Source organism: Mustelus asterias, chromosome 19 (assembly GCF_964213995.1).
Source record: "Mustelus asterias chromosome 19, sMusAst1.hap1.1, whole genome shotgun sequence".
NCBI classification, from domain to species: domain Eukaryota; kingdom Metazoa; phylum Chordata; class Chondrichthyes; order Carcharhiniformes; family Triakidae; genus Mustelus; species Mustelus asterias.
Genome location: NC_135819.1, coordinates 67275163 through 67301171, shown reverse-complemented (window position 1 = coordinate 67301171; position 26009 = coordinate 67275163). Strand labels below are relative to the sequence as shown.

General features: G+C 42.1%; 1 protein-coding gene across 3 annotated transcripts in view; it reads left to right on the top strand.

Annotated features, from left to right (window-relative positions):
• klhdc10 (kelch domain containing 10) overlaps positions 1-26009 on the top strand; it is a 43070-nt gene that overhangs the window by 15891 nt on the left and 1170 nt on the right. For 2 of the 3 annotated variants that reach the window (XM_078235797.1, XM_078235795.1), the window contains 7 exons: positions 3675-3896; positions 6994-7148; positions 9336-9484; positions 17682-17766; positions 18606-18672; positions 23231-23278; positions 24546-24685. In XM_078235797.1, coding sequence (XP_078091923.1) covers positions 3675-3896; positions 6994-7148; positions 9336-9484; positions 17682-17766; positions 18606-18672; positions 23231-23278; positions 24546-24685 — 866 coding nt within the window. The remainder of the gene's footprint in view (positions 1-3674; positions 3897-6993; positions 7149-9335; positions 9485-17681; positions 17767-18605; positions 18673-23230; positions 23279-24545; positions 24686-26009) is intronic. The other variant, XM_078235796.1, reaches the window with a different exon arrangement.

The window sequence follows — 26009 nt, the reverse complement described above, 5'->3', positions numbered from 1 at the left end:
TTGAGAGGAGATTTGATAATGGTATTCAAAATCATGGGGGTCTGGACAGAATAGACACAGAGAAACTGTTCCCATTGTGGAGGATCAAGACCAGAAACGCCGAATATTGGTGATTTTCAAAAGAACCAGAGGCCATGTGCAAACCATTTTTTCTCAATGAGTGGTTAGGATCTGGAATGCACTGCCTGTGATTATGGTGAGGCAGATTCAATTGAGGTTTTTAAAATAGAATTGAATTTGATTTATTATTGTCACATGTATTGGGATACTGTGAAAAGTATTGTTTCTTGTGCGCTATACAGACAAAGCATACTGTTCAGTAAATAAGGGAGAAGGAATGGAGAGGGTGCAGAATGTAATGTTAGTCATAGCTAGGGTGTAGAGAAAGATCCACTTCATGTGAGGTAGGTACATTCAAAATTCTGATGGCAGCAGGGAAGATGCTGTTCTTGAGTTGCTTGGTACATGATCTCAGACTTTTGTCTTTTTCCCAACAGAAGAAGGTGCAAGAGGGAATGTGCGGAGGTCCTTGATTATGCTGGCTGCTTTGCTGAGGCAGCGGGAAGTGTAGACGGAGTCAATGGATGGGAGGCTGGTTTGCGTGATGGACTGGGCTGCATTCACAACCCTTTGTAGTTTCTTGCCGTCTTGGTCAGAGCAGGAGCCATAACAAATTGTGATACATCTGGAAAGGATGTTTTCTATGGTGCATCTGTAAAATTGGTGAGAACTGTAGCGGACATGCCAAATTTCCTTTGCCCCCTGAGAGTAGAGGCATTGGTAGGCTTTCTTAACTATATAGCGTCAACATGGATAATTATCTGAAGGAGGAAAAAAAAATTGCATGGCCTAAGGGGGGATAAGCAAGGGAATGGAACAAGCTGAGTTGCTCTTAGATCCAGCACAGAGATGACCAGCCAAATGGCCTCATTCTGTTAGTCATTCTATGACTAACTATTCTAAATTACCCAGCGCTCACCCTCCCCAATCATGGATGAGTGTACCCAGCACCGTTCCAGGTCAGATTACCTTATCTTCGTGATAAGAGTGCAACACTTGAGATGCAGGAAGTCCTAAACAAAAACAGAATATTTATAGATTGTCAGGAAACATCTATGGAGAGAAAAGACTTGTTAGTTTGAGAATTTATGCCCATGAGAGAATGGTCTTTGTCAGTATTAGTCAACTTCTCAGTGTCCTTTTTGCACTCTGTTGTGGTTCAGTTTTAAAACTTGCGCTGCACACTCTGCCCACCCTCCCTGGCTTATCCTGCAACTTTTGCTGACGTCATTTATGGCAACTGATAATTGAAGAAAACCGTGAACTGGAGAGGTGATACTTTCCAAAGCTGAGGGTGCATGTACTTTCCTGTATACTGGAGAAGCAAAATCCAGGGTTAAGTTTGATTTCTTCGAAACAAGTTACATGTTCTTTGATCAGTAGATGTTTTCCTGTTGCTCTTCAGATTTTCTGGCTATTGGCATTTATTTTCTGTAAGGCTGCAATTATTCTATCAACCTCTTTGAGTCACTGGCCAGGATATTTCAAATGTTTAAAGCATGGCATCCCAGGAGTATACATGTTGCAACAGATTCCAAAGTATATGATTGCATTTGCAAGACATCCTCAGGGTTATGCTTCTATTTGTAGAAGGTCCGGATGTATACATGTTAGTCTAGAACACACTACTTGTATCTCTATTTTAAATCAAAATTTTAGCAAGCACAGTCTAAATGAGCCAACTCCGATTGTAATTCAAATATCAAGGTGAAAGTTACCAGCAGTCTGCCAATATCACTGGTAGCTGCTGTTTTCCATTAGGGTTTTCACTTTTCTTTCTGATATCTGACTACTTGTTACAAACATGTGAAACTGATCGATGCCATTTTTTTTAAAAAAAAGCACGAATCTCCTTTGCCTGCGAGTACATACCATATACGGCCATTTTGTCCAACCAATTCACTGACTCCCATCCTTCCTTTATCTAGGTATTATCAACATAACCCTTCAGTCATTTTTCCATCATATATTTGTCTAGGTTTTTGTGAAATGCTGTCCACCTGTAGGAGCAAGTTTTGCATTCTTGCCACTCTGGATGAAGCAGTTTCTTCAAATTCTCTTTTTGATTTCTTTGTGACTGTCCAATGTGATGTTTTGCTCTTTTCCACCGTTGAAAACCCACTCTCAAACTATCAAAAACTTTCATAACCGTAGACACTTTTATCTAGTCACCCCTCCACCTTCTCTTTTCTAAAGAAAGCAGACCCAGCCAGTCTATCCTTTCCTGAAGGCATAGCCTTGTAATTTGGGTATCATCTTTAGAAATATTTTTGTATCCTGTCCAATGCCTCTTTTTTTTTATAATATGGTGACTGGGGCTGCACATTAAGGTCTATAAATTGGGTGTTATCAAGGTTTGATACAAGTTTAGCATAAACATCTCTACTTTTCAATAGTTTGCCTCTAGGAAATAAACCTTTTTGTATGTGTGTTTTTCAGTCATTTAGTTCCTGTTTAGTCAAGCTAAATCCAGTTTAAAATATTTAAGGTTTCCAATTAACCTTTCAGAAACCTTAAATATTTCAAATTACCTTCCTTCCCCCATTATACTCACTGAATACAAATCTGTAATCCCATCTTCCTTTGAAAATTTTAGTGCAGGACTATGTGGAACTGCCTCAGTATTGTCAGGGCAAGTGATTTGGCAGCACAATCCTTTGTGAAAATTCCCACCAGTTTCTTTGTTTCAGTTCCAAAAGCTCTGGAGGCAAGAAAAAAAGCAAGCCCAATTCTGAGTGGCACTGATCATTTGCCTTCAACGTTATCTTTTGCTTAAGATGGGTCCAGTCCATTTATCTGAGGTACCAGATCTCGCTCACTACACACCAGTAGATAGGAGGAAGTCAGTTTAATGCACAGTGCATTCATCTGCAATTAGCATGCAGTGAGAATTAGTGTTCCTTTAATTCATGTGTTATTTAGAGGCTAATTGTTCTGATGCAGATCCTTGAGTCACTTGAGATCAGATTGACATTTTTTTTAAATAGTGGTACCTGAACCCCACTACAAAGTAATTTGATTTGGGAGTTTGTGTAGAATGATTGGCTGGCTTGCTTTTGTGAAGTGTTATATCAGATATACCATCTGTATGGTATAAATTTGCATCCGACTTGCAGCTCTGAGTTTAATGTGTCCCTTTAAGCAATTAGTGGGCCGTACTGGGTCATTTTAAAGGTGAATTGCTGTGGCTGAATTCCAGAGACTTGAACACAATCTGTCTCTCGGCTGGGATGTTAAATCGATGCTCCAACTGCCTCCTCAAGTAAATGTCATAGATCTCCAGGTACCGTTTGAAGATTAGGGGAGTGTTTTTCTGGTGTCATGACCAACATGTGTTCCTCCATCAACATCACTGAATAGATTGTGACCATTATCATATGGCTCTTTGTGAGACCTTTCTATGTGCAAATTGGCTGACACGTATCCTTCATTACTACAATGACTATACATCAAGAGTACATTATAGGCTGCTTTAGGATGTCATGAGATGATATGTATTATAGAAATGCAAGTTTCTCTCTGAAGCTATTATTCTTAGTGTAAAATTAGCAATTCTGTTCGTTGATAGGATTGCCAAAGTGGCTGAATTTTATTTCTCCCACCTTCTTTTCCAGGTCACATATCTCCCCCTGCTCGAAGTGGGCATCGCTGTGTTGCAGATAATTCGAGCCTTTATGTATTTGGTGGCTATAACCCTGACTACGAGGAGTCGGGAGGACCGGGTAATGAAGACTACCCACTTTTCCGTGAACTCTGGCGATATCATTTTGCCTCTGGCACCTGGCAGCAAGTGGGTACGGAGGGGTTCATGCCCAGGGAGCTGGCATCCATGTCAGGTACAGGCAGCTTGTGCTACACCCCATACCCGTTTCCACTAGCACCAAGTGAAGTTTTATTCACTAGTATTGTCACTTTGGATTTCTTTGCCGTTTGGTCAAGAGAGGTGTGGAACCTTTGGGTTAGAATTTTAGAATTTTACAGCACAGAAGGGGCCATTCAGCCCATCGTTTCTGCACTGACTCCTGAAAGAGCTACCCAGCTAGTCCCATTTTCCAGCCCTATCTCTGGAATACTCTAAATTCATCACTTTCAAATATGTATCCAACTCCCTTATGAAACCCCCAATGGAATCCACTCTCCCCGGCAGTGCATTCTAAATCCCAACAACTGAGTAAAGAAGTTTCTCCTCATCGCATTCCTATCTCTTTAAGCTGACCATCTTAATTGTGACCCCCAGCCATTGATATACCAACTAATAAAAAGAACAGTTAGCACAGGAACATGCCCTTCAGCCCACAAAGTCTGTGCCGAGATGCCTCTCTAATGACTTCCTGCCTCTACGTGGTCTATATTCCTCTCTTCCCTGTCTATTCATGTATCTATCCAGATGCCTCCTGAACGTTGTTATAGAACCTGCTTCCAACACCATCTCCAGCAGCACGTTCCAGGCATTCACCTCCCTCTGTGAAAAGCTTGCCCCTTGCATCTCTTTTAAACTTTCCCTCTCTCTTTCAACCTATGTCCCTGAGTAATTGACCCTTCGACCCTGGGTGAAAGACTCTGACTATCCACCCTATCCAAGCCTGTCATATAGTCTTGTAAACCTCTACCAGGTTCCCCCTCATCCTCTGACACTCCAATGAAAACAATCCAAGTTAGTGGAAACAATCTTTTTACTTTGTCAAATTGTTCATAATTTTGAATACCCGAATAAGGTCACCCCTTAATCTTCTCTGCTCCAAGGAGAATAAGCCCAATTTCTCTAATCTTTCCTTGTATCTAAAATTCTTCATTTCCAGTATCATTTTAATCTCCTTTGCTCACTCAAGGGCTTTAACATTCTTCCTTAAATAAGGTGCCCAGAACTGAACGCGATACTCCAAATGTGGTCTGACCAACGACTTGTAGAGGTATAGCATCACTTCCTTGCTTTTATACTCTTCGCCTCTATCAATAAACCCAAGGATCAGTTAAGCCACTTTAACTGTTTCAATTTGCCCGGCAACCTTCAGAGAATTATACACTTGAAACCCAAGGCCTCTCTGGTCCTGTACTGCCCTCAAAGTTCACAGAAGGAGGCCATTCGGCCCGTCAAATCTGCACCAACAACAATCCCACCCTATCTCTGTAACCCCACTTAGTTACCCAGCAAGTTCCACTGCCACTAAGGGCCAATTTAGCATGGACAATCCACCTAACTCGCACATCTTTGGACTGTGGGAGGGAACTGAAGCACCTGGAGGAAATGCACTCGGATACTGAGAGAACATGGAAACGCCGCACACAGTCACCTGAGGCAGGAATTGAACCCAGGTCCCTGGCGCTGTGGAGCAGCAGTGCTAACCACTGAGCTGCCCTTGTACCACTGAGCCTGTATTGTCTCCCCACGTTCCTTCTACCAAAATGTACTACCTCACATTTCATTGCATTGAAATTAATCTGCCAGGTGCCTTGGCTCATTTAGCCAACTTGCCAATGTCCCTCTGAAGTCGCTCAGTGTTATCATCACAATTCACTATTCTACTGAGCTTAGCATCTGCAAATTTAGACATTTTGCCCTCAACACCCATCTCTCAATCGTTAATACAAATCTTTAAAAAAAAACAAGGGTCCCAGCACTGATCCCTGGGCAACACCACTTTCAACTCCTCTCCTGCCATCTATACCCACCCTCTGTTTCCTATCTCTTAGCCAACTCCTAATCCATGCTGCCAAGGACCCAAACATTTCTAGTTTGCTAAGCAACCCTGCCATTTCGCACCCTATCAAATGCTTTCTAAAAGTCCAGTATACAACAATCACTGCCTGTGTCACCTCGTTAAAGAACTTCATTACATTTGTCAGACATGACCTGCCCTTGACAAAGCCATGTTGACTGTCTAGTATAAACTTTTCTCTGTATATTTATCTTATCCCATTGTATCTGCCAGAGCTACTTTATAATTTGGCATCTGTGGAAAGTGTGTTAGGTTTTTATAATGTCAGGATCTGCCGTACAGGTCAGTAACATTGGGAGAAATTTAAGTGATGAATTAATGGCTTCATAGAAGAAGCACTCATTCACACCCACCCTGTCTCCCGTCACTTTCACACACCTTGAATGTGGGAACTGTGTAACTCAAACAGCCTTGCTTCTCCCTGTTCCCAACAATCCACCCTACCACCACACCCCACGCCCCCTCTTGTGAAGTATACAGAGAATGGGGAAAGCCTAAGTCCTGAAGATCGCAGACTTATTTTTGTCTTTTGTCCAGTTTAGTTTTAGCCTTTGACGACTTGCATTGCATGACCAGTTTTAGTATGGCTGATGTTTGAGCCATTTTCCCCCACCTTTTTGCTCTTCCTACCATAGGTTAGAGCTAATTGAATCTGCTTTATGCCAAAGGCAATTAATAAGTACGTGATGGGTGCAGGGAAAGAATTGGAGACAAATACAGAACTACTGAAGTATGTAAGAGGTGCAGAAGAAATAGAAGGAAGAAGGGAATCAAGTAATGGGAGAGACTGGGAGCCGAAGCATTTGTAGCAAGATGTCGTCATTTAAACCATGTTACAGGAGGTAAACCTAGCTAACCAAGAAACTACCAAGAACAAGAGGGTGAGATACAAAAATGAAAAATTGTCAGAGCAGCATGTGGACTAACACCGTTCGCTTCAAATGTATTGGGCAAAAAGCTTTTAGAAACTAGCACCTAAACAGCTATCAGAGGCTGGAGTAATGAGAGCAGAGCACTACAAGTCACTGTCCTTTGCTAGTTTAGATTCAGGCGTAGGTCATGCTGACAACACTCTGCAATTGTAACATCTCTAGCTGTTGCTGGCTAATGGAATCCTTTGTTCTGTAAAGTTGTGTCCAGTTTTATTTGTGGCTTCAATGTTTCAATTTGATGGTGTAGCAATGCTAATCAAACAAATTATTTCTTTTTGTTGCAGTTGTCTTACATGGTAATAACTTGTTGGTGTTTGGAGGCACTGGTGTCCCCTTCGGCGAGAGCAGCGGGAATGATGTCCATGTGTGCAATGTTAATTACAAACGATGGGCACTGCTCAACTGTCGAGGGAAGAAACCCAACCGTATATACGGGCAGGTGAGCAATGAATAAATGAAGGGTTGACAGTGCACACAGCAGCTCTCGTGCTCTCAGTAGACCAAAACTGCAAACAGTACTCCAGGTGTAATCTCGCTAAGGCCTTGTACATCTGCTGTAAGACATCCTTTCTGCCTTCCTAACTGCTTGCTGTACCTGTATGCTTGCATTCTTTGTCTGTCAACATTTTCCAATCTATCACTATTTAAATAATACTCTGCCATTCTGTTTTTCCATCTGAAATGGGATAGCTTCAGATTTATCCACTTTATATAGTGCATCTGCCATGCATTTGCCCACTCACTCAACTTGTTGAAATCATCTTCAGGTCTCTTAACATTCTCCTCGTGGAATCATAGAATCCCTAAAGTGCAGAAGGAGGCCATTCAGCCCACCAAGCCTGCACCAACAACAATCCCACCCAGACTCTATCCCTGTAACCCCATGTATTTACCCTGCTAATTCCCCTGACACTTAAGAGGATATTTATCATTGCCAATCAACCTAACCCACACATCTTTTGGAATGTGGGAGGAAACATGCGCAGACACGAGGAGAATGTGCAAACTCCACACAGTCACCTGAGACCAGAATTGAACCTAGATCCCTGGTGCTGCAATGCAGCAGTGCTAACCACTGCTACCCTGCGCCTCGTCCCATTAAGTTTCATGTCATCTGCAAACTTGGAAATATTCATTTGATTCCTTCATCCAAATTATTGATGTATACTGTGAATAGCTGTGTCCCAAGCACTGATCCCTGTGGCACCCTGCTCGTCACCACCTGCCATTTTGAAAGACCCATTCCTACAGTTTCCTGTCTGCTAATCAGTTCTCAGTCCATGCCAATATACTATCCCCAATCCCATGCACTTTAATTTTGTACATTAAGATCTTATATAGGACTTTATCAAAAGTTTTTTTTTGAAAATGCATACATCCACTGGTTCACCCATAGCTATACAATTTATGTCCTCAAAAAACTTCATTTGGTTTGTCAAAAATGATTTCCCTTTCATAAATTCATATTGACTTTGTCTAATCCCATTGTTTTTTTCCTAAGTGTTCTGTTATCTCATCCTTTATAATAGACTCTGGCATTTCTCTACTATTGATGTTGGGCTGACCAGTCCGTAATACCCTGTTTGCCACCTCCCTCCTTTTTTAGAATCATGCAATGCAGAAGGAGGCCATTCAGCCTATCGAGTCTGCACTGACCACAATCCCACCCAAGCCTTATCCCCATAACCCCATATATTTACCCTAGCTAGTCCCACTGACGCTTGAGGGGCAATTTAACATGGCCAATCCACCTAACCTGCACATCTTTGGACTGTGGGAGGAAACCCATGTAGACACAGGGAGAACGTGCAAACTCCACACAGTGACCCAAGCCGGGAATCGAACCCAGGTCCCTGGCGCTGAGGCAGCAGTGCTAACTACTGTCACCGTGCTGCCCAAATAGCAGGGTTATATCTGCCACCCTCCAATTTGCCAGTACTCTTCCAGAATCTATAGAATTTTGGAAGATGACAACCAATGCATTCACTATTTCCATGGCTACCTCTTTTGGAATGTAGCAGTTTATACATAATGTTTTGACCAGGTAAAGATGACATCTGTAATGGTAGAAGTTGGAGTTAACTTTATTCTATAACAAAGGAAAGATTTGTCAGGTGATATTCAATCTTTATTGTTTGGCACTATGCTGAGACTCTTTATCCAAACTGATCACGGAACAGAGAGCGGTGCACATTACTGAATCTCAAAAGAATTAAGTACTACTCGGTCAGCAGATCTGGGAAAGTGCTCCAAATTCTTATGTTGTGCTCTAAAAGCGCAGCTAACCTAAGAGATCAGTCTGACCTTGTGCACCATATAATGTCTTCGTGACCCTTTGTTTGTCTGCCTGTTGCCACTGCCTCTTCTGGGTAATGCATATTGTGAAGCCTCAGAGGGTCCACATCTAAAACTGCAGGTACTAACAGTTCTTGGTTTTCTGACTTGGCCACTAGTAGAGGCACCATTGCTTAGAGTCCTATACATTTGAACAGATCAAATTGGGCAATGCAATCTCAGACTTCATAGCAATGACTGAGAGCCACTTGTACATAAACTGCTTTTGGATAAACCTACCTCTCCAAGTCTTAGTCCTTCATCTATGTATCTTTGCTTTTAACTGTTCCAGGCTATGGTGATCATAAATGGCTACCTGTACATATTTGGTGGGACAACTGGTTATGTTTACAACACAGATTTGCACCGATTAGACCTTACAGCTCGGGAATGGATACAGCTTAAACCAAATAACCCTCCTAGTGATTTACCCGAAGAAAGGTGAGCCACGGCTGATTAAATGGCATCTTGAGCTTCAGATCTTGTTGAGCTTGATTGTTTTTTGTTTGCATCTTGTAGGTGCAACAGATGTTTTGCATCAATTGGGATATTGCAAAATTGGACTCCATTCAAGAGAAACTTTTTATCTGGCATGAAACAAGCCCAACAGAAGCGGGTGCAATTCTAGATTTAGTCTTAAGGAATTAAGCTAGGCAAGTGGATGAATTAGAATGGGGGATCATTTTGGAGATAGTGACAATAATGTAATTAAATTTAGCATCATTACGGAAAAAGACTAAGAACGGGAGTAAGAGTTCCACAATGGGGAAGACAGATTTTATAAAGCTGAGTGGACTGGATACAGCTGTTAGGAGGAATAACTGTCTCAGCGGTAGGAGAAATTCCCAGGCACAAAGAGGATGATACTGCCAAATCGGGAGCCCCTAGTTATCCAGAAGCAGGCCGAGATAAAGCAGAAAAAGAAAGCTTATAGTCACAAAAGACTTTGAATGTAGAAATTGTGAGGAGAGGTGATGGCCTAGATTTATCCCTAGACAATCCAGAAACTGAGCTATTGTTCTGGGGACCCAGGTTCAAATCCCGCCACAGCAGCTGGTGGAATTTGAATTCCATAAAAAATATCGGGAATTCAGAATCTACTGATGACCATGAAACCATTGTCATTGCAAGGAAATCTGCCGTCCTTACCTGGTCTGGCCTACATGTGACTCCAGAGCCACGGCAATGTGGTTGACTCTCAACTGCCCTCGGGCAACTAGGGATGGGCAATAAATGCTGGCCCAGCCAGTGACACCCATGTTCCACAAGTGATTTTTTTAAAAAAAAGAGCCTAGAAGAGTTTAGAAAGTACAGGGGTGAAGTGGGGCGGCACGGTAGCACAGTGGTTAGCACTGCTGCTTCACAGCGCCAGGGACCTGCGTTCAATTCCCAGCTTGGGTCACAGTCTGTGTGGAGTTTGCACATTCTCCCCGTGTCTGCGTGTGTTTCCTCCCGCATTCTGAAAGATGTGCTGGTTAGGTGCATTGACCCGAACAGGCGCTGGACTGTGGCGACTAGGGGAATTTCATAGTAATTTCATTGCAGTGTTAATGTAAGCCTTGCTTGTGACTAATAAACTTTTTACTTTAAAAATTACAATGGAAATTTGGGGACTAGAGGATCTTAAAAAAACAAAAAATTGACAGGTAAAATTAAAGAAAATCCAAAGATGTTTTACCAATACATTAGGAGCAAGAGAATAATTAAGGAAAACGTAGGACTTCTTGGCCTCTGAGGCTTCACAATATGCATTACCCAGAAGAGGCAGTGGCAACAGGCAGACAAACAAAGGGTCACGAAGACATTATATGGTGCACAAGGTCAGACTGATCTCTTAGGTTAGTAACAGTTGATTCAGAAGATGTGGGCGTGGTTCTCGATGAGTATCTCATCTCTGCCTTCACTAAGGAGTGGGATAGTTCTGAAACGTTCTAGTTGGAGTGTGAACTATTAGATACAACCAGCATAATGGGAGAGGAAGTACTGGAGGGATTGGTATCCTTCAAGATGGATATATCGCCAGGACTGGATCAGATGGATTGTATCCCAGGCGATTGGAGGAAGCCAGTGAGGAAATATCAGATGCTCTGAGGATCATTTTCCAATCGTTGCTAGGTATAGTTGAGGTATATGGTGGCACAATGGTTAGCACTGCTGCCTCAGCGCCAGGGACCCAGGTTCAGTTCTGGCCTCGGGTCACTGTCTGTGTGGAGTTTGCGATTTCTTCACATGTCTGTGTGGGTTTCCTCCAAGTGCCCAGTTTACTCCCACAGTCCAAAGATGTGTGGGTTGGGTTGATTAGCCATGCTAAATTGACCCTGGGTGTCAGGGATTTAGCAGAGTAAATATGTGAGGTTACAAGAATAGGGCTTGGGTGGGATTGTGGTCGGTGCAGACCAGATGGGCCAAATGGCTTCCTTCTGCACTGTAGGATTATATGTCTACGAGAGGATGGTTTATCATTATTGAAAAGATGAGAGGCCAGTCGGTCTGACTTCAATGGTGGGCACATTATTGGAAAAAAAAATTCTAAGACGCAGGATGAACTGTCACTTGGGCATGGATTGATCAGGAAAGGTTATCTTTCTATCTTAATAGAATTTTTCTTGAGGAATGTTCATATGGGTACTGTAGTGGATATTGTCTATATGACAATATAGGCATTTGACAAGATCCCACATGGCAGACTAGTTAGAAAAATGAGATCTTGTCGGTTACAGGCGATGGTGGCAGGTTGGATTCAAAATTGACTCTGATAGGAAACAAAGGGTAATAGTTAATGGATGTTCTTGTGTTGGAAAACAGTTTCCAGTGGTGTTCCACAGGGCTTGTGTTGGGGCGCTTGCTGTTAATTTAATGACGTGTGTGTGTATATAGACTTGAATATGGGTGGCATGATTGGGAAATTTGCAGCTTACACAGAATTTGGCTGTGCAGCTGATGGGGAAAAGGATAGCCGTCGACTCCTAAATTACGTCAATGGTTTGATTTAGTGAATAAAGAGGTAAATGGAACTCAATCTGGAAAAGTGAGAGGTAATGCATTTGGGGAGGGCAAAAAAGCAGAGAGTACTCAATAAATGGGAAAATATTGAGAGGTTGAGGAAGTGACCTTGGGGTGCATGTCCACAAGGCTGCAAATCCCCAAAAAAATCTTTTAAAATATATTAATTGCATATAAGTACCTACAAAGGTAGCTTAATGATGATGGCTTTCAGAGAGGCAACCAATTGGACTTAAACACAGAAAATGCTGGATAAACCCAGCGGGTCTGGCAACATCTGTAGAGAGAAGTGGGAGTTTATCTTGTAAGTCTGTATGAATCATAGTTTTAGACTTGCTTCCTTTTAAACAGAATGCATTGTGTGGATTTTATTTTAATAGTTGCTAGACTCAGGTAAGGAGGGGTAGAATGGCTCCCTTCTTTCTGCCACTCCACATTTGACCACAACAGGTCTGTGTTTTTAAAGAATACACTCGCCAATTCAGTGAGTGTTGAAACTGTTTGTGTACTGTGACTGTAAAAGACGCACAGGTTAAGAGAATAGTATTTATTGTACATAACACTCGATCTATATAAAAAATGGGGGGGGCGCTTGGTGTGAGTGCAGGAATGGCTGTGTTTCTGTGAACTCTAGCACTACTCTTTTCATTTACCCTGATGCGCAGCCCATAAGTACCTAATCTTGACGTGAGAACTCCATATAATGTCCCTGGAAAATTTCTGGTTAAGTTTCGAGACAAAGTGTATGAGTAAAGTCATGAAAATCCTCAATGGAAAGAAGCAGCTGGGGTGGAGCTGAGCCCTCAATATGGCGATTTGGTCGGTGCACGGGCTCTCGATCTGGCGACCTCAAAAGGCAACATGATTAAGGTTATCAAGAGCATTGCTGAACTGCGGAGTACTGATTTTTAGAAAGCTTGATGAAGCAGATGAAGAGTCCTTATTGTCAAGAATGCAGCTTCCTCAGTTGAGGCCTGCTTTTAATTGTTGGAAAATCCGCTCAGTGGTATTTCAGATATCCTGATTTGATCCGGAGAGCCAGAGCCCAAGGACGCACGTCCGTATGACTGGCTTTCCAGAAGGAGCTGAGGGCAAGCTCCCAGCTAATGGTTTTGAGAACTGGCTACCACATTTTCTTAATCTTGACACCACTGGGCATGTTGATCTTGATGGGGCACATGCTGCCCGGTTTTTGAGCCGAACCCCCAGCTGGTAATCATGCATTTTCATCATAGTCATAGAGGTTTACAGCATGGGAACAGGCCCTTTGGCCCAACTTGTCCATACCGCCCTTTTTTTTAAACCCCTAAGCTAGTCCCAATTGCCCGGATTTGGCCCATATCTTTCTATATCCATCTTACCCATGTAACTATCTAAATGCTTTTTAAAAGACAAAATTATACCCGCCTCTGCTACTACCTCTGGCAGCTTGTTCCAGACACCATCCTCTGTGTGAAAAAATTGCCCCTCTGGACCGTTTTATATCTCTTCCCTCTCACCTTAAACCTATGCCCTCTAGTTTTAGACTCCCCTCCTTTGGGAAAAGATGTTGACAATCTAGCTGAGCTGTGCCCCTCATTATCTTATAGACCTCTATAAGATCACCCCTCAGCCTCCTATGCTCCAGAGAAAAAAGTCTCAGTCTATCCAGCCTCTCCTTATAACTCAAATCAAGTCCCAGTAGCATCCTAGTAAATGTTTTTTGCCCTCTTTGTAGTTTAATAATATCCTTTCTGTAATAGGGTGACCAGAATTGCGCACAGTATTCCAAGCGTGGCCTTACCAATGTCTTGTACAACTTCAACAAGACGTCCCAACTCCTGTATTCAATGTCCTGACCGATGAAACCAAGCATGCTGAATGCCGCCTTCACCATTCTGTCCACCTGTGACTCCACTTTCAAGGAGCTATGAACATGTACGCCTAGATCTCTTTGTTCTAACTCTCCCCAATGCTCTACCATTAACTGAGCAAGTCCTGCCCTGGTTCAATCTACCAAAATGCGTCATCTCGCATTTAAATTAAACTCTATCTACGTTCGTCAGCCCACTGGCCCAATTGATCAAGATCCCGTTGCAATCTGAGATAACTTTCTTCACTGTCCACTATGCCACCAATCTTGGTGTTATCTGCAAACTTACTAACCATGCCTCCTATATTCTCATCCAAATCATTAATATAAATGACAAATAACAGTGAACCCAGCACTGATCTCTGAGGCACACCGCTGGTCACAGGCCTCCAGTTTGAAAAACAGCCCTCTACAACCACGACAGAAGCCAATTTTGTATCCATTTAGATACCTCACCTTAGATTTAACCTTATGCAACAACCTATCATGCGGTACCTTGTCAAAGGCCTTGCTAAAGTCCATGTAGTCAACATCAACTGCACTGCCCTCATCTACCTTCTTGGTTACCCCTTCAAAAAAAACCTCAATCAAATTTGAGAGACGTGATTTTCCACTCTCAAAGCCATGCTGATTGTCCCTAATCAGTCCTTGCGTCTCTAAATGCCTGTAGATCCTGTCTCTCAAAATACCTTCCCACAATTTACCCACCACAGATGTGAGGCTCACTGCACTGTAGTTCCCAGGCTTTTCGCTGCAGCCCTTTTTAAACAAAGGCACAACATTTGCCACTCTCCAATCTTCAGACACCTCACCCATGACTATCAATGATTCAAATATCTCGGCTAGGGGACCCGCAATTTCCTCCCTAGCCTCCCACAATGTCCTGGGGTACACCACCAGGTTGCATAGGTTCCGATGAAGCTGGAGGTATCTGATTTGCCGTGCATTATCCTGCTACCCTGAAGGTGACATTTGACATCCACAAGGCTGCTCAACAGTCCTACTAAGGCTTTGACCTCTCTGCTCTCCATGGATGGCAATAGTTTGGAGTCCTAATCTATGGTTCATCACTAATCCTGGCTTTACCCCTTTTCATTACACTTTTTTTTGATTTTGTGCTTCTATTTATCATGTTGATAGGGGTGATTGAGTATATGAACACAAGGTGAATTTCACCTATTATCCTTTGAAAACTAGGGAAGTCCAGTAGTTTATCATGGAATGCATCCCTCAGTGTCCCTTTAATTATTCCAAGCTTGAGACACAGATTTGACCTCACTATGTCCTCATTATGTCAGGGTGCAAGGTAGCATGGGGACTACCTGCAATGCTTCTGGCCTTGTGTCAAAAATTGAATGCTAGTGGTTTAATATCCATGGAGTGTGCTGGGTAGGTTGTATGGCATATTTATCTGTTTTTATTTTTGTAGTCCTTGCATTTATAATATGTACTGTGTGGTATCCTTTACTCTTGTCATGGCTAATATGAGTAGCGCCACTGCGGGGAGGTGGGTGGATTGTTTGGTGTTGAGTTGTGGGTATGACCCAACGAGTCCTCACAACTAGAGGAAAATCTCCATTAAACTATTAATGTTGCATAGTTTGTTGCTTTGTTATTTGGGGGTCAAAGAGTCTAACGGACTCCTGTAAAGGCGCAGACAGAGCGCATATCCTGGGAAAAAACACTGTTTAGTATCAATGGTGCTGCTGTATAATCGGAGATGGGAAAGTATGCTTTGGTAGGTGCTTAAGCATGGTGTGAGAATCGTTGGCTGCTCAGCGTTTTCTATACCTGTCAATATCCTCTATTCTTGGCTGAGTACACAATGGCAGGAGCTACTTTGAAAATTCTGGAATGCAAGTTACGGCTCTGTCTCTAGAATCCTGTAAGTGAGGGCGTGCACTGTTATGCCATGTATTCATAGCTTTATCTTATCCTGCTTTCCCCAGTCTCTGAAACATACTTTCATTGTTTGTATCTTTGGAGGCTCCGTTTGTGAAGAATAATCTGAACCAACTGCGTTGGTCCTCTCATTCCTTTCTGTATGTAAATGTGGAGAAATGATTATGCTGTACTGCATCAGTCCTTGAGAGTTTGTTGCATTTGTAAAAATGGGAAAAATCTTCAACAAAAATATAATTTAACCTCCACCAGTAATTTCAGCCCAATAAATAGTTTCTATTTATGTAAAGCATTGCTTTATAACACTTATTTCATTATTTAAGCAGTGTTGGGACCCTTGGTCCAGCTAGTTGGGAGTTAAAGCCTGCCATTGATTAAGCCTGGATTAATACAGCCAGTTAGGGGCCTTACACACCATAACGCTGCTCACAGTCAGTCAGGGGCCTGGCAGAAGTACACAACTCAGTCAGATTCATCGCTACAACGACAGGACAGCATAGTCATTTCTCCACATACGTACAGAAAGAGGCAAAAGCACCAATGCAGTTGGTTCGGGTTATTCATTTCATTTCAAATAGTGCCTCCAAAGATACAAACAATGAAAGGATGCTTCAGTTTGGGGAAAGCAGGTTAACAAGATAAAGCCATGAATACAGTAGCAGTAATGCTGTTAATTCCAACACCACTGTAGTCGTTGTAGTGATGGATTTCTGAGAGACTGAGTAGTGTACTTCTAGGCCCCTGACTGTGAGCAGTGTTATGGTGTGTCACCCCCTAACTGGCTGTATTAATCCAGGTGGCAGGCTTCAACCTGTAGACACCCAATATCTTGGGAACCATGTTCCACTTGCTTCATCTCTCGTATCATCTGCAATGTGCTGCTTTGTCCACGTTCTCTTCTAATCCAGAAAGCTGAGAGAAATACCACCTAGCATGCTACATTTCCAATGCAGTCTATACACATCATGGATGCATCCTAAGATTTTCCATTCTCTATTCACAAGTGGCTGATTAACATGACTCACTTTTCCATTGTGCTGCTTGCAAATATGTGCAAAACTCCAAGTGCTTTGTGTGTTAATGACCTGGAATTGAGTGAGGGGCACCATTTCAAAGTTTGCAGGTAACTCTCAACTTGGGCAAAGGAGATAGCGACAAACTGGTGAAACCACCTGTCAGATAAAATTTAATGTAGAGAAATATTAAGTGGAGCATTCAGCTGAAGGATTGTCATTTTCTGGGCAGCAGCACACTTTAGGAAGGACATGAACATCTTGGGGGATGCTGAGGCGATTTACTACAATGATACCAACAATAGTGGACTTTGTGGAGAGGTTTTAACACCTCATTAAAAAGGCAGCACCCCCATCAGTATGGTACACTGTCAATCTGGGTTGTTTGAGTTTTGAAAACAAACCATTTGGAGACGGGCAAAGCAGAGCAGGTTGGTAGAGGAAAGCGTTTGAGGGGAATGGGCAGAAATCAAGGGGCTGAAGCAGAGGGAGTGTTAGAACAAGAGAAGCTTGTAGTGGAGGAGGATTTGGTGTGTGTGTGTGTGTAGTCATAAGACAGGAGGAAAATATTCAGAAAACATTAAGATGAGACTGTGCTGAGGCCTTTGGCTGCAAGGAATTTTGAAATCCAGTTGCTGGGTATGGGGAGCCAGTGGGAAATGGAGAACTGTAGGCTGGAATGCTTTGTGTTGAGACAGAAAGGCCAGCAGGGGTAGCATTGGATCCTGCATTTGGGTTCTGCCATTTACAGACCAGGTAATGGACCTGCTGGATTGTACTGCACAGCTTCACGGGGTGGTGGCTGGTGGGAGTGGTGCAGGGACAGAAGCACAGCTAAGTAAGAATGTTTGGGGCTACTTGTTTTCAGGTACCGACATGAAATTGCACACGATGGACAAAGGATATACATATTAGGAGGGGGAACATCATGGACAACGTATCCGCTGGATAAGGTAGGGAGAGATCACTCCTATCACTAGACCCTGGAGCTGACAGGAAGTTGATAGATTTGTACAATGTTGAGATGTCAAGGCCTTGTAGACAAAATAAAAATGATTCCAGCAGAGTACTGCTCTTTGATCGAGTGGATAGCAACTCTCCAATGTCAGGCTGGACGAGAAGGGTAATGATGCAGAATGGAATACCCATGAATCAGTTTCAGGCTGGAAGTAGGGGATGAGTGGAATATTCCAGGTCCATCAGGTGAAGGGAGATGCAGAATGAAATACTGCTGGGGTCACCAGTTGACTAATGTTACTTCCCATCTGCACAACATTGTGGATATAGGGTTTAAAATTTAGAACAGTTATGCAAATAAAATTTAAGACAAATGTAGAATATTAAAAATTGGGGGGAAGAATGAGCAGTATTGTTGAACAATGAAGGAAATAGATTGAACATGGGAAGATCACATGCAGCAGCAGAGTCCTCAAAATTGAAACTAGAATGCAAATCCAAGTTTATAGCATAATTTAAATTAGTAAAAGGTGTTCTAAAACTACTTTCAATTCGTTTCACCCAATATTTTAACCAGGTAAGTATTTCTGGATATTAGGGGAGAGTTCAAAGTGCAGTGAAATGCTAGGCTGGAGAGTTGCAAGGGGCAACTCAGTGGGTTGAATGGTTTTCTCTGAAGGTTCAACATCTGCATTGAGACTATTTCACAATGCTCTGTTCATAATCTGTGGTTGGTGGAATACAGGGAAGTTATAGGGGACATGCTGAAATATAAAATAAATTCTCCTGTTTCTTTCTCTCAAAGAATTCAATCCAAGATTCATTTCATTTTCAGATACATGCATATAACCTGGAGACGAATACATGGGAGGAGATGCAAACAAAACCACAGGAGAGAACAGGCAAGTCTGGAATATATTGCTTCTGCCAAATGTATCCAAAGTTAAGGGTCGCTGAATCCTGCATTTTGAAGAAATTTTTTGTAATCCCTTAGCCCCTCTTTCTATTGACTCTTTTTTGTTCTCATCTATTGCATCCTCTCTCGCACACATGACTGAATCTGCCTCCACCATTCTTTCAAGCGATGGAATCCAGAGAATAACCAATCACTTTTTTAAAAAAGTGATCTTGTGTTGCCTTTGGTTCTTTCACAAATCACTTTAAATCTCTGTCCCTGTTCCTCTGTTCCTGACCCTCCTGCTAATGGGAACAGCTTCTTTCTATCCACTCTGATATTGCTATCTATTCTCATGATTTTGAACATTTCTACCAAATCTTTTCTCAACCTTCTCTGCTGTAAGGGGAACAACTTTTCCAGTCTCTCCACAGGACTGAAGGTTCTGATGCCTGGAAACCTTCTTTTCAATCTTTCCAGCAGCTTCTCTAAAGCCTTTCTAAAATATAATGGCTAGTATTAGACACACTGCTCCAGCTGTGACTAGACCAGAATTTTATGAAGGTTTGTCATCGCTTCCTTACTATTAAACTTTCTTGCTATTGTGCCTTTACTTATAAAACCAGCATCCTATGTGCCTTTTTAGCTGCCTTCTCAAGCTGTCTTGCCATCTTCAATGATGCACACATACGTCCGAGTTTCTCTGTTCCTGCCCCTGATTTAGAACTGTATCCTTTATCTTCTATTGCCATTTTTCATTATTTAACAAAATATATTGCTTTGCATTCCTGTGTTAAATTTAATCTGTTACATACCTATGTCGAGGCACATGGTGTTTGCATTCAGGAGTTACTTTGAATAAAGCTCACTGGACTGAGCCATGTATATTGTTAAACTCCAATCTTTAAAGAAAATGATTTTAAAATGTGAGATTATTGCTGCATCTGTCCTTGGTGATTCTTGTCCAGTAGTTTCTTTAATACAACAACCACAGCTTTTAAATAAGCAATCAAAAAAAAATCCCAGGTTGCTTCTGAGATGAAGAAAATATGGAAAATGGATGCAGATCCAGTAAGAGAACAAAGAAAAGTACACTATAGGAATAGCCCTTCAGCCCTCCAAGCATGCGCCAGTCACGATGCCCAAACTAAACTTGGGGGATAAAAAGCCTTTTGCCCTTGCTGAGCCCGTATCCCTCTATTCCCTCCCTATTCATGTACCCATCCAGATACCTCTTAAATGGTGCTCCCACCACCACCTCTGGTAGTGTGTTCCAGGCACCACCACAACATCCCTCCCACAACTGTGTGAAAAAACTTACTCCCCTCCCTCCCCATCTACCTTAAATGTTCCCCCTCTCACTTTGAACCTGTGCCCCCTTGTAATTGACACTTCCACCCTTGGAAAAAGCCTCTGACTATCCACCCTGTCTATACCCCTCATAATTTTGTAGACCTCTATCAGATCTCCCCTCAGCCTCCATCTTTCCAGTGAAAACAATCCTACTTTATTCAGCCTCTCCTCATACCCTCAACCAAGCAACATCCTGATGAGCCTTTTTTGCACTCTCTCTCCAAAGCTTCCATGTCCTTCTGGTAGCGTGGCGACCAGAACTGCACGCAATACTCCAAATACGGCCTAACCAAGCTTTTATATAGCTGCAATATGATTTCTCGACTCTTGTACCCAATGCCCTGGCTGATGAAGACAAGCATGCCATTTGCTTTCTTAATCACCTTGGCCACCTGTGTTGCCACTTTTAGGAAACTGTGGATCTGTACACCCAGATCCCTCTATGTTAATGTTCCTACCGGTTCTGCCATATACAGTATCATTTGCACTTAAATTTGATCCTCCAAAATGCATCACCTCACATTTGTCTGGATTAAACTGCATCTGCTATTTCTGTGCCCAACTCTCCAATCTATCTGTACTCTGTTGTACGCTCTGACAATCCCTGGCACTGTCAGCAACTCCACCAATCATCGTGTCATCCGCAAACTTACTAATCAGACCCCCTACATTTTCCTCCAAATCGTTGATATATATTACAAACAAGAATCCCAACACGGATTCGTGCAGAACACCACTAGCTACAGATCTCCATTCTGAAAAACACCTTTCCACCGCTACTGTCTTCTATGACCAAGGCAGTTCTGTATCCATCTAGTCAGCTCACCCTGAATCCCATGTGATTTTAGTTTTTATACTAGTCAGGCATTTGACAAGGTCCCACATGGCAGACTGAAGTCCATATAAACTACATCCACAGCCCTTCCCTCGTCAATTATCTTTGTCACCTCTTCAAAAAAAACTCAATCAAGTTGGTGAGACATGACCTTCCCCGTACAAAAACATGCTGCCTGCCACTAGTCCATTTTCTTCCAAAGGAACAGTTGAGACCCGACCAGAGGCTTGGTTGGAAAGATTGGCTTTGAGGGGCATTACATAGAATATACAGCACAGAAACCAGTTGTATATGCTCCATTTGAGCCACCTTTCCTTCTTCCTCATCCTTGTACAGCCTCCCCTTGAATGCCAGCTATGCTATTCATCTCCAATGCTCTCTGGTATTGAGTTCCACATTCCCATCACTCTGGGTAAATAAGTTTATTCTAAATTCTCTAATTTTGTTTTAAAGTAACAATCTTGTATTGAAGATAGTTAGTTTTGATCTTCCCACAAGTGAAAACACTCAGTTACAGCACTCAGCTGCTGTTTCTAAAAGGAAAAATTATTTCATAAAATTATACAAGTATATTACATGATAATTCAAAGTTTAAAAAATCAAAATGAATCTGTTTCATCCAATGCTGTATATTTCTCATTGCAATTAGTCTATTTACAATGTTCATTAATTTCAAATACATAACCTGAAGGGTTTTTCACAATTTCTAGCCAATCTGTGTCCTATGGTTCAAGGGCCTGAGACAGTGCCTTTCCCCATTACGCCTTTGTGGCAGCTACTTTAGTGCAACCGTTGTCCTGGACTTTAGTGTTACCCATTGCACTAAAAGGCCAAAGGTTCCAACCAGACCAAAGAGTGTCTTTCACCAAGTTGATGGTCCTCCAGTCACAATCAATGAATGCCTTGGTTTGCAATCCAGAGTAGAATCCTTTTGTCACGTTTGTCTTACTGATGGGTGTAAATTTGCATTTCTGGTATCATCTTAAATCCTTTTACACCCCCTCTAGTTCCCCTATATCCTTTTTAAAATTTGGTGACCAGAACTGCATACAGTGCTTCCATTGTGATCTAACCACAATTCAGTGCATGTTCAGCATGACTCATTTACTTTCTATTTTATCCTTGTAAGAATAAGTCCTACTGCTTGTTTTTTTATTAATGTATGTTGCTACTTTTAAATTAGTTTGCATATTTGTATTCTCCGGATCCCTTTTCTTCACCCATTAGCTGCTTATTTTTCAGATAATAAGTGACCTTATTTTTGCAACGCCATTTATCGGTGTTGAAATTAATTTTCAAATATGCTCATTCTGCAAGTTTATTAATGTCTTATGGTAACTTGTGACAAGCCTCCATACTGAATATTCCCCCACTCCCAATTAGTGTTAGCTTTATCCTCCAAGTCTGATTACTGTATTTAATATTTCTCTCAAATGCAACATGTCTACCCAATCCATCTCCCTGATAAATACTGAAGCAAAGTCATTATTTAGCATTTCTGATGTTTGCAATTTCTGCCTGTGGTTTTATCCTGTGCAATCCCTCAATGGCTGTATTTCCAACCTGACTTTCTTTCTCGTTTGTGTCTGTGGAATATGTTACTATTTAATTTTATTTATTGATTTCATAATTCATTTTTGCCTTCCTAATTTTTTTTGACCACTTTGAATTTCCTCTTATTCGCCTTTCATGCTATCTCATCCTGCCCATGTACTTTATACCTCTCTCCTTAACCTTTTTTTTCCCCCATTTTTGTCCTCTTAGCTGAATATTTTCCTGGACTCTAAGCACTCCTTTTTAAATGTTTTCATTTCAATTCTACATCGTTGTATTGACCATTTTATTTTCCCATGCCCTAATTTCAATGGCCCAAAATCTGCTTTTCTCTCCTATTAACCTAATCTTTGCCATATTAATGTTCTGTGTTGTTACCTTGCAACATATTACATTATGGTCACTATTGCCAAAATGTTCCCGACATTTATTTCTCTTATTTGTTCTGGTTCATCATCACTTGATCCAATAAGGAGGGAAGGACCAGAGCTTACTAGTGAGGTAGCTGCAGGCTTTGAAGCCAATAAGGAGTTTCTGGGGAGCTGCTCAAAAGGTCAAGACAGAGACCAAAGGTTGCAGGAGGGGTTAAAAGGTTCTAAGAGGTTGCAAAAATGAAGTTTCAGTTGGGAGACGTGATGAGGAGGTGACATGTCCTTTAATGGTGCAAATTTGTCCAGGAGATTAGCTTTACAGCGTGATTGAAAACTATATGAATTTTCCATTTGTGAGCTCAGTTGAAGCTTATTTCTAATGCCACCCTGCAAGCTATCTCCCCCTGATCATTTAGTGTCTATGTTCTTAACTGGGGCTTGTTTTCTTATAGGTTTTCCTGCAGCCAGAAGATGTCATAGCTGTGTACAAATAGGGCATGGTAAGTGGGGGCTTTTGGCAAGAATGTTTAGCTTGGCACCAGAGCTGTAAATAGTTTGCTTCTAAATCTTGTACCCACCATTGTGTCTGGTATTGTTTCAATATGTTCAGAAAATGTTTCTCCTGTAAAGGGAAACACTGATGTTCAGCTGTTTTCTCTCATCCTGAACTTTGAGAATTCAAGATAAATAATCCCCATTGGGCAGTTTCATTGCCATTCAGTTTTTCACTGCACCAGTCACCTAAAACTTTTGTTTCTTTGAATGAAAGCTCCCTTTTGCCTCCTTCGTGCTGTCTTGTGACTCAGGGTGCCATTTCACTTCTGAGTCAGAAGGTCAAGGTTTAAATGCTGCTCTGGAGACTTGAGCATGAAATCTAGTTTTGAGTATGGAGGGATGGTTGCACTGTCTTGAGGTTCTACCTTTCGAATGAGATCCCAGTCTGTCCCCTCAGCTGGATGTAAAAGATCTGGTGGGGTTGGGGGGGGGGAACGTTCCCAGATGTCCTGGCCAATATTTATCCCTCAGTAAATATCACTAAAATAGCTATTTATTATATTTCTGTTTGCGGGAGCTTGTACACAAATTTCTATATTAAAGTATTTTATTAGACATGAAGGTCTTTGGCACATCCTGAGATTATGAAAGTTGCTATATAAATACAAATTCTTTTACTTTGTCGTTTGATATGGAGGTGTTGAATTACTGAGGTTCTTGTTCTAACTAATCATCAGACTGCTTGTGCAACATCCAGTATAGAATAAGCAGAAACTTCCTCGAGTTCAATTGTTTTCAGTGACCCCCATCCTGTCCCCAAAATTCCATCTCCTCTCTGGCAACAGTGAAATTAACCAGTTTTTTCAGTCTTGGTGTCACATTTGATCTTGTGACCTCCCATTTGTGCCATCACTAAGACCCTCCATTTTTCCCTCTAACATTGTCTGACTTCCTCACTGTCTCAGCTCACCAGCTGCTGAAACTCTCTCTTGTCTTTATCTCCAGACTCGACCATTCCAACGTAATCCTGGCTGGTCTCCCATATTCTTCCCTCCCTAAACTTGATCACCCAAAACTCTGCTGTCAGTGCCTTAACTATCACCAAGTTCATTACCCAATCGCAGCACTGCTATCCTAATATCTCCTGTGGCTCTGTTAAATTTTGTTTTATAACATTCCTGTGAAGCGTTTTGGGACATATTAATACATTAAAATCTCTAAATATATTGTTTTGCACCTGCTGAAAACGGCAATTTCCAAATCTTTTTGCAGATGTATATGTGTGTGGTGGATATAATGGTGAGGTAATACTTGGGGACCTCTGGAAGCTCAATCTACAAACTTTCCAATGGACTAAATTGCCTGCAGAAATGCCAGAGCCAGCTTACTTCCACTGTGCAGCTGTAACCCCAGTGAGTAGTTCAGAGTAACATTTCCTATTCTAGTCTATTTGTAATCTGCAGTCACTGTCCCTCCTAAACTTGAGTCTGTCTTTGTCCAACACCTCTCCCTCTCAATATCCAGTAGGAATTGCTGATGCTCAATGAAAATTGGGAATTTTTTCCCCCTTTTAACTTACTGCCAACCTAATTGAGTTCCATTAGTTCTAATCTAGGGTTTGAGTGCTTTGTTAATTGTTCTGTTTATGCAACCCGTTTGCTTTGTTGCTGCTCAGCATTGGTCATGAACCTGTAAAGAGCAGTGAACAATGAAGGATTCCTTTTTCTGACCGGATTTAAATTGTGTTTATGACTCTACTGTGTAAATCCACTTGGTTATCAATCCTGTCCACTGCACTTTCCTAAGTTAAAGGCCATCTACCAAAGTGTGGCCTATTTCCACCACCCCTTCCCCATCAGAGGTTCCTTCTCCTGTGCAGTCTAGGTAATTGCACAAATGTCAGCAACCATTCCCCCAGCACCTATCGCCAGGTCATTTCAAAAGAGTTGTAAATCACAACAGCCCTGTAGCAGATCCTTGCAAATCCTTGGACGTGGAGGCTTTGGAGAAAGTACAGAGGAGGTTTACCAGGATGTTGCCTGGTATGGAGGGGCTTAGTTATGAGGAGAGATTGGGTAAACTGGGGTTGTTCTCCCTGGAAAGACGGAGGATGAGGGGAGACTTAATAGAGGTGTATAAAATTATGAAAGGCATAGATAGGGTGAACGGTGGGAAGCTTTTCCCCAGGTCGGTGGTGACGTTCACGAGGGGGGTCATAGGTTCAAGGTGAAGGGGGGGAGGTTTAACACAGATATCAGAAGGACGTATTTTACACAGAGGGTGGTGGGGGCCTGGAATGCGCTGCCAGGCAAGGTGGTGGAGGTGGACACACTGGGAACGTTTAAGACTTATCTAGACAGCCATATGAACGGAGTGGGAATGGAGGGATACAAAAGAATGGTCTAGTTTGGACCAGGGAGCGGCACGGGCTTGGAGGGCCGAAGGGCCTGTTCCTGTGCTGTATTGTTCTTTGTTCTTCTTTTAAATGTGCCACAAGTCAGTGGGCACCACAGATCACCTTTTCATAGCAGTGTATGGTCTCTCACTCCCCTTCTCCCCAAAAAGCCCCTCCAATGATTCCAGAATTTCTCTCTTCATTGTTTCAGGTAGTCTGCCTCAGGTGTAGTATCTTATAAGGCAACCCAATATTAAAGGTTAATTCTGAGGCAAATTTATTTTCCTGACCATTAAACGAGTACTGAATGACAATTTCCTATGCTGACAGCTTCTCTCTCA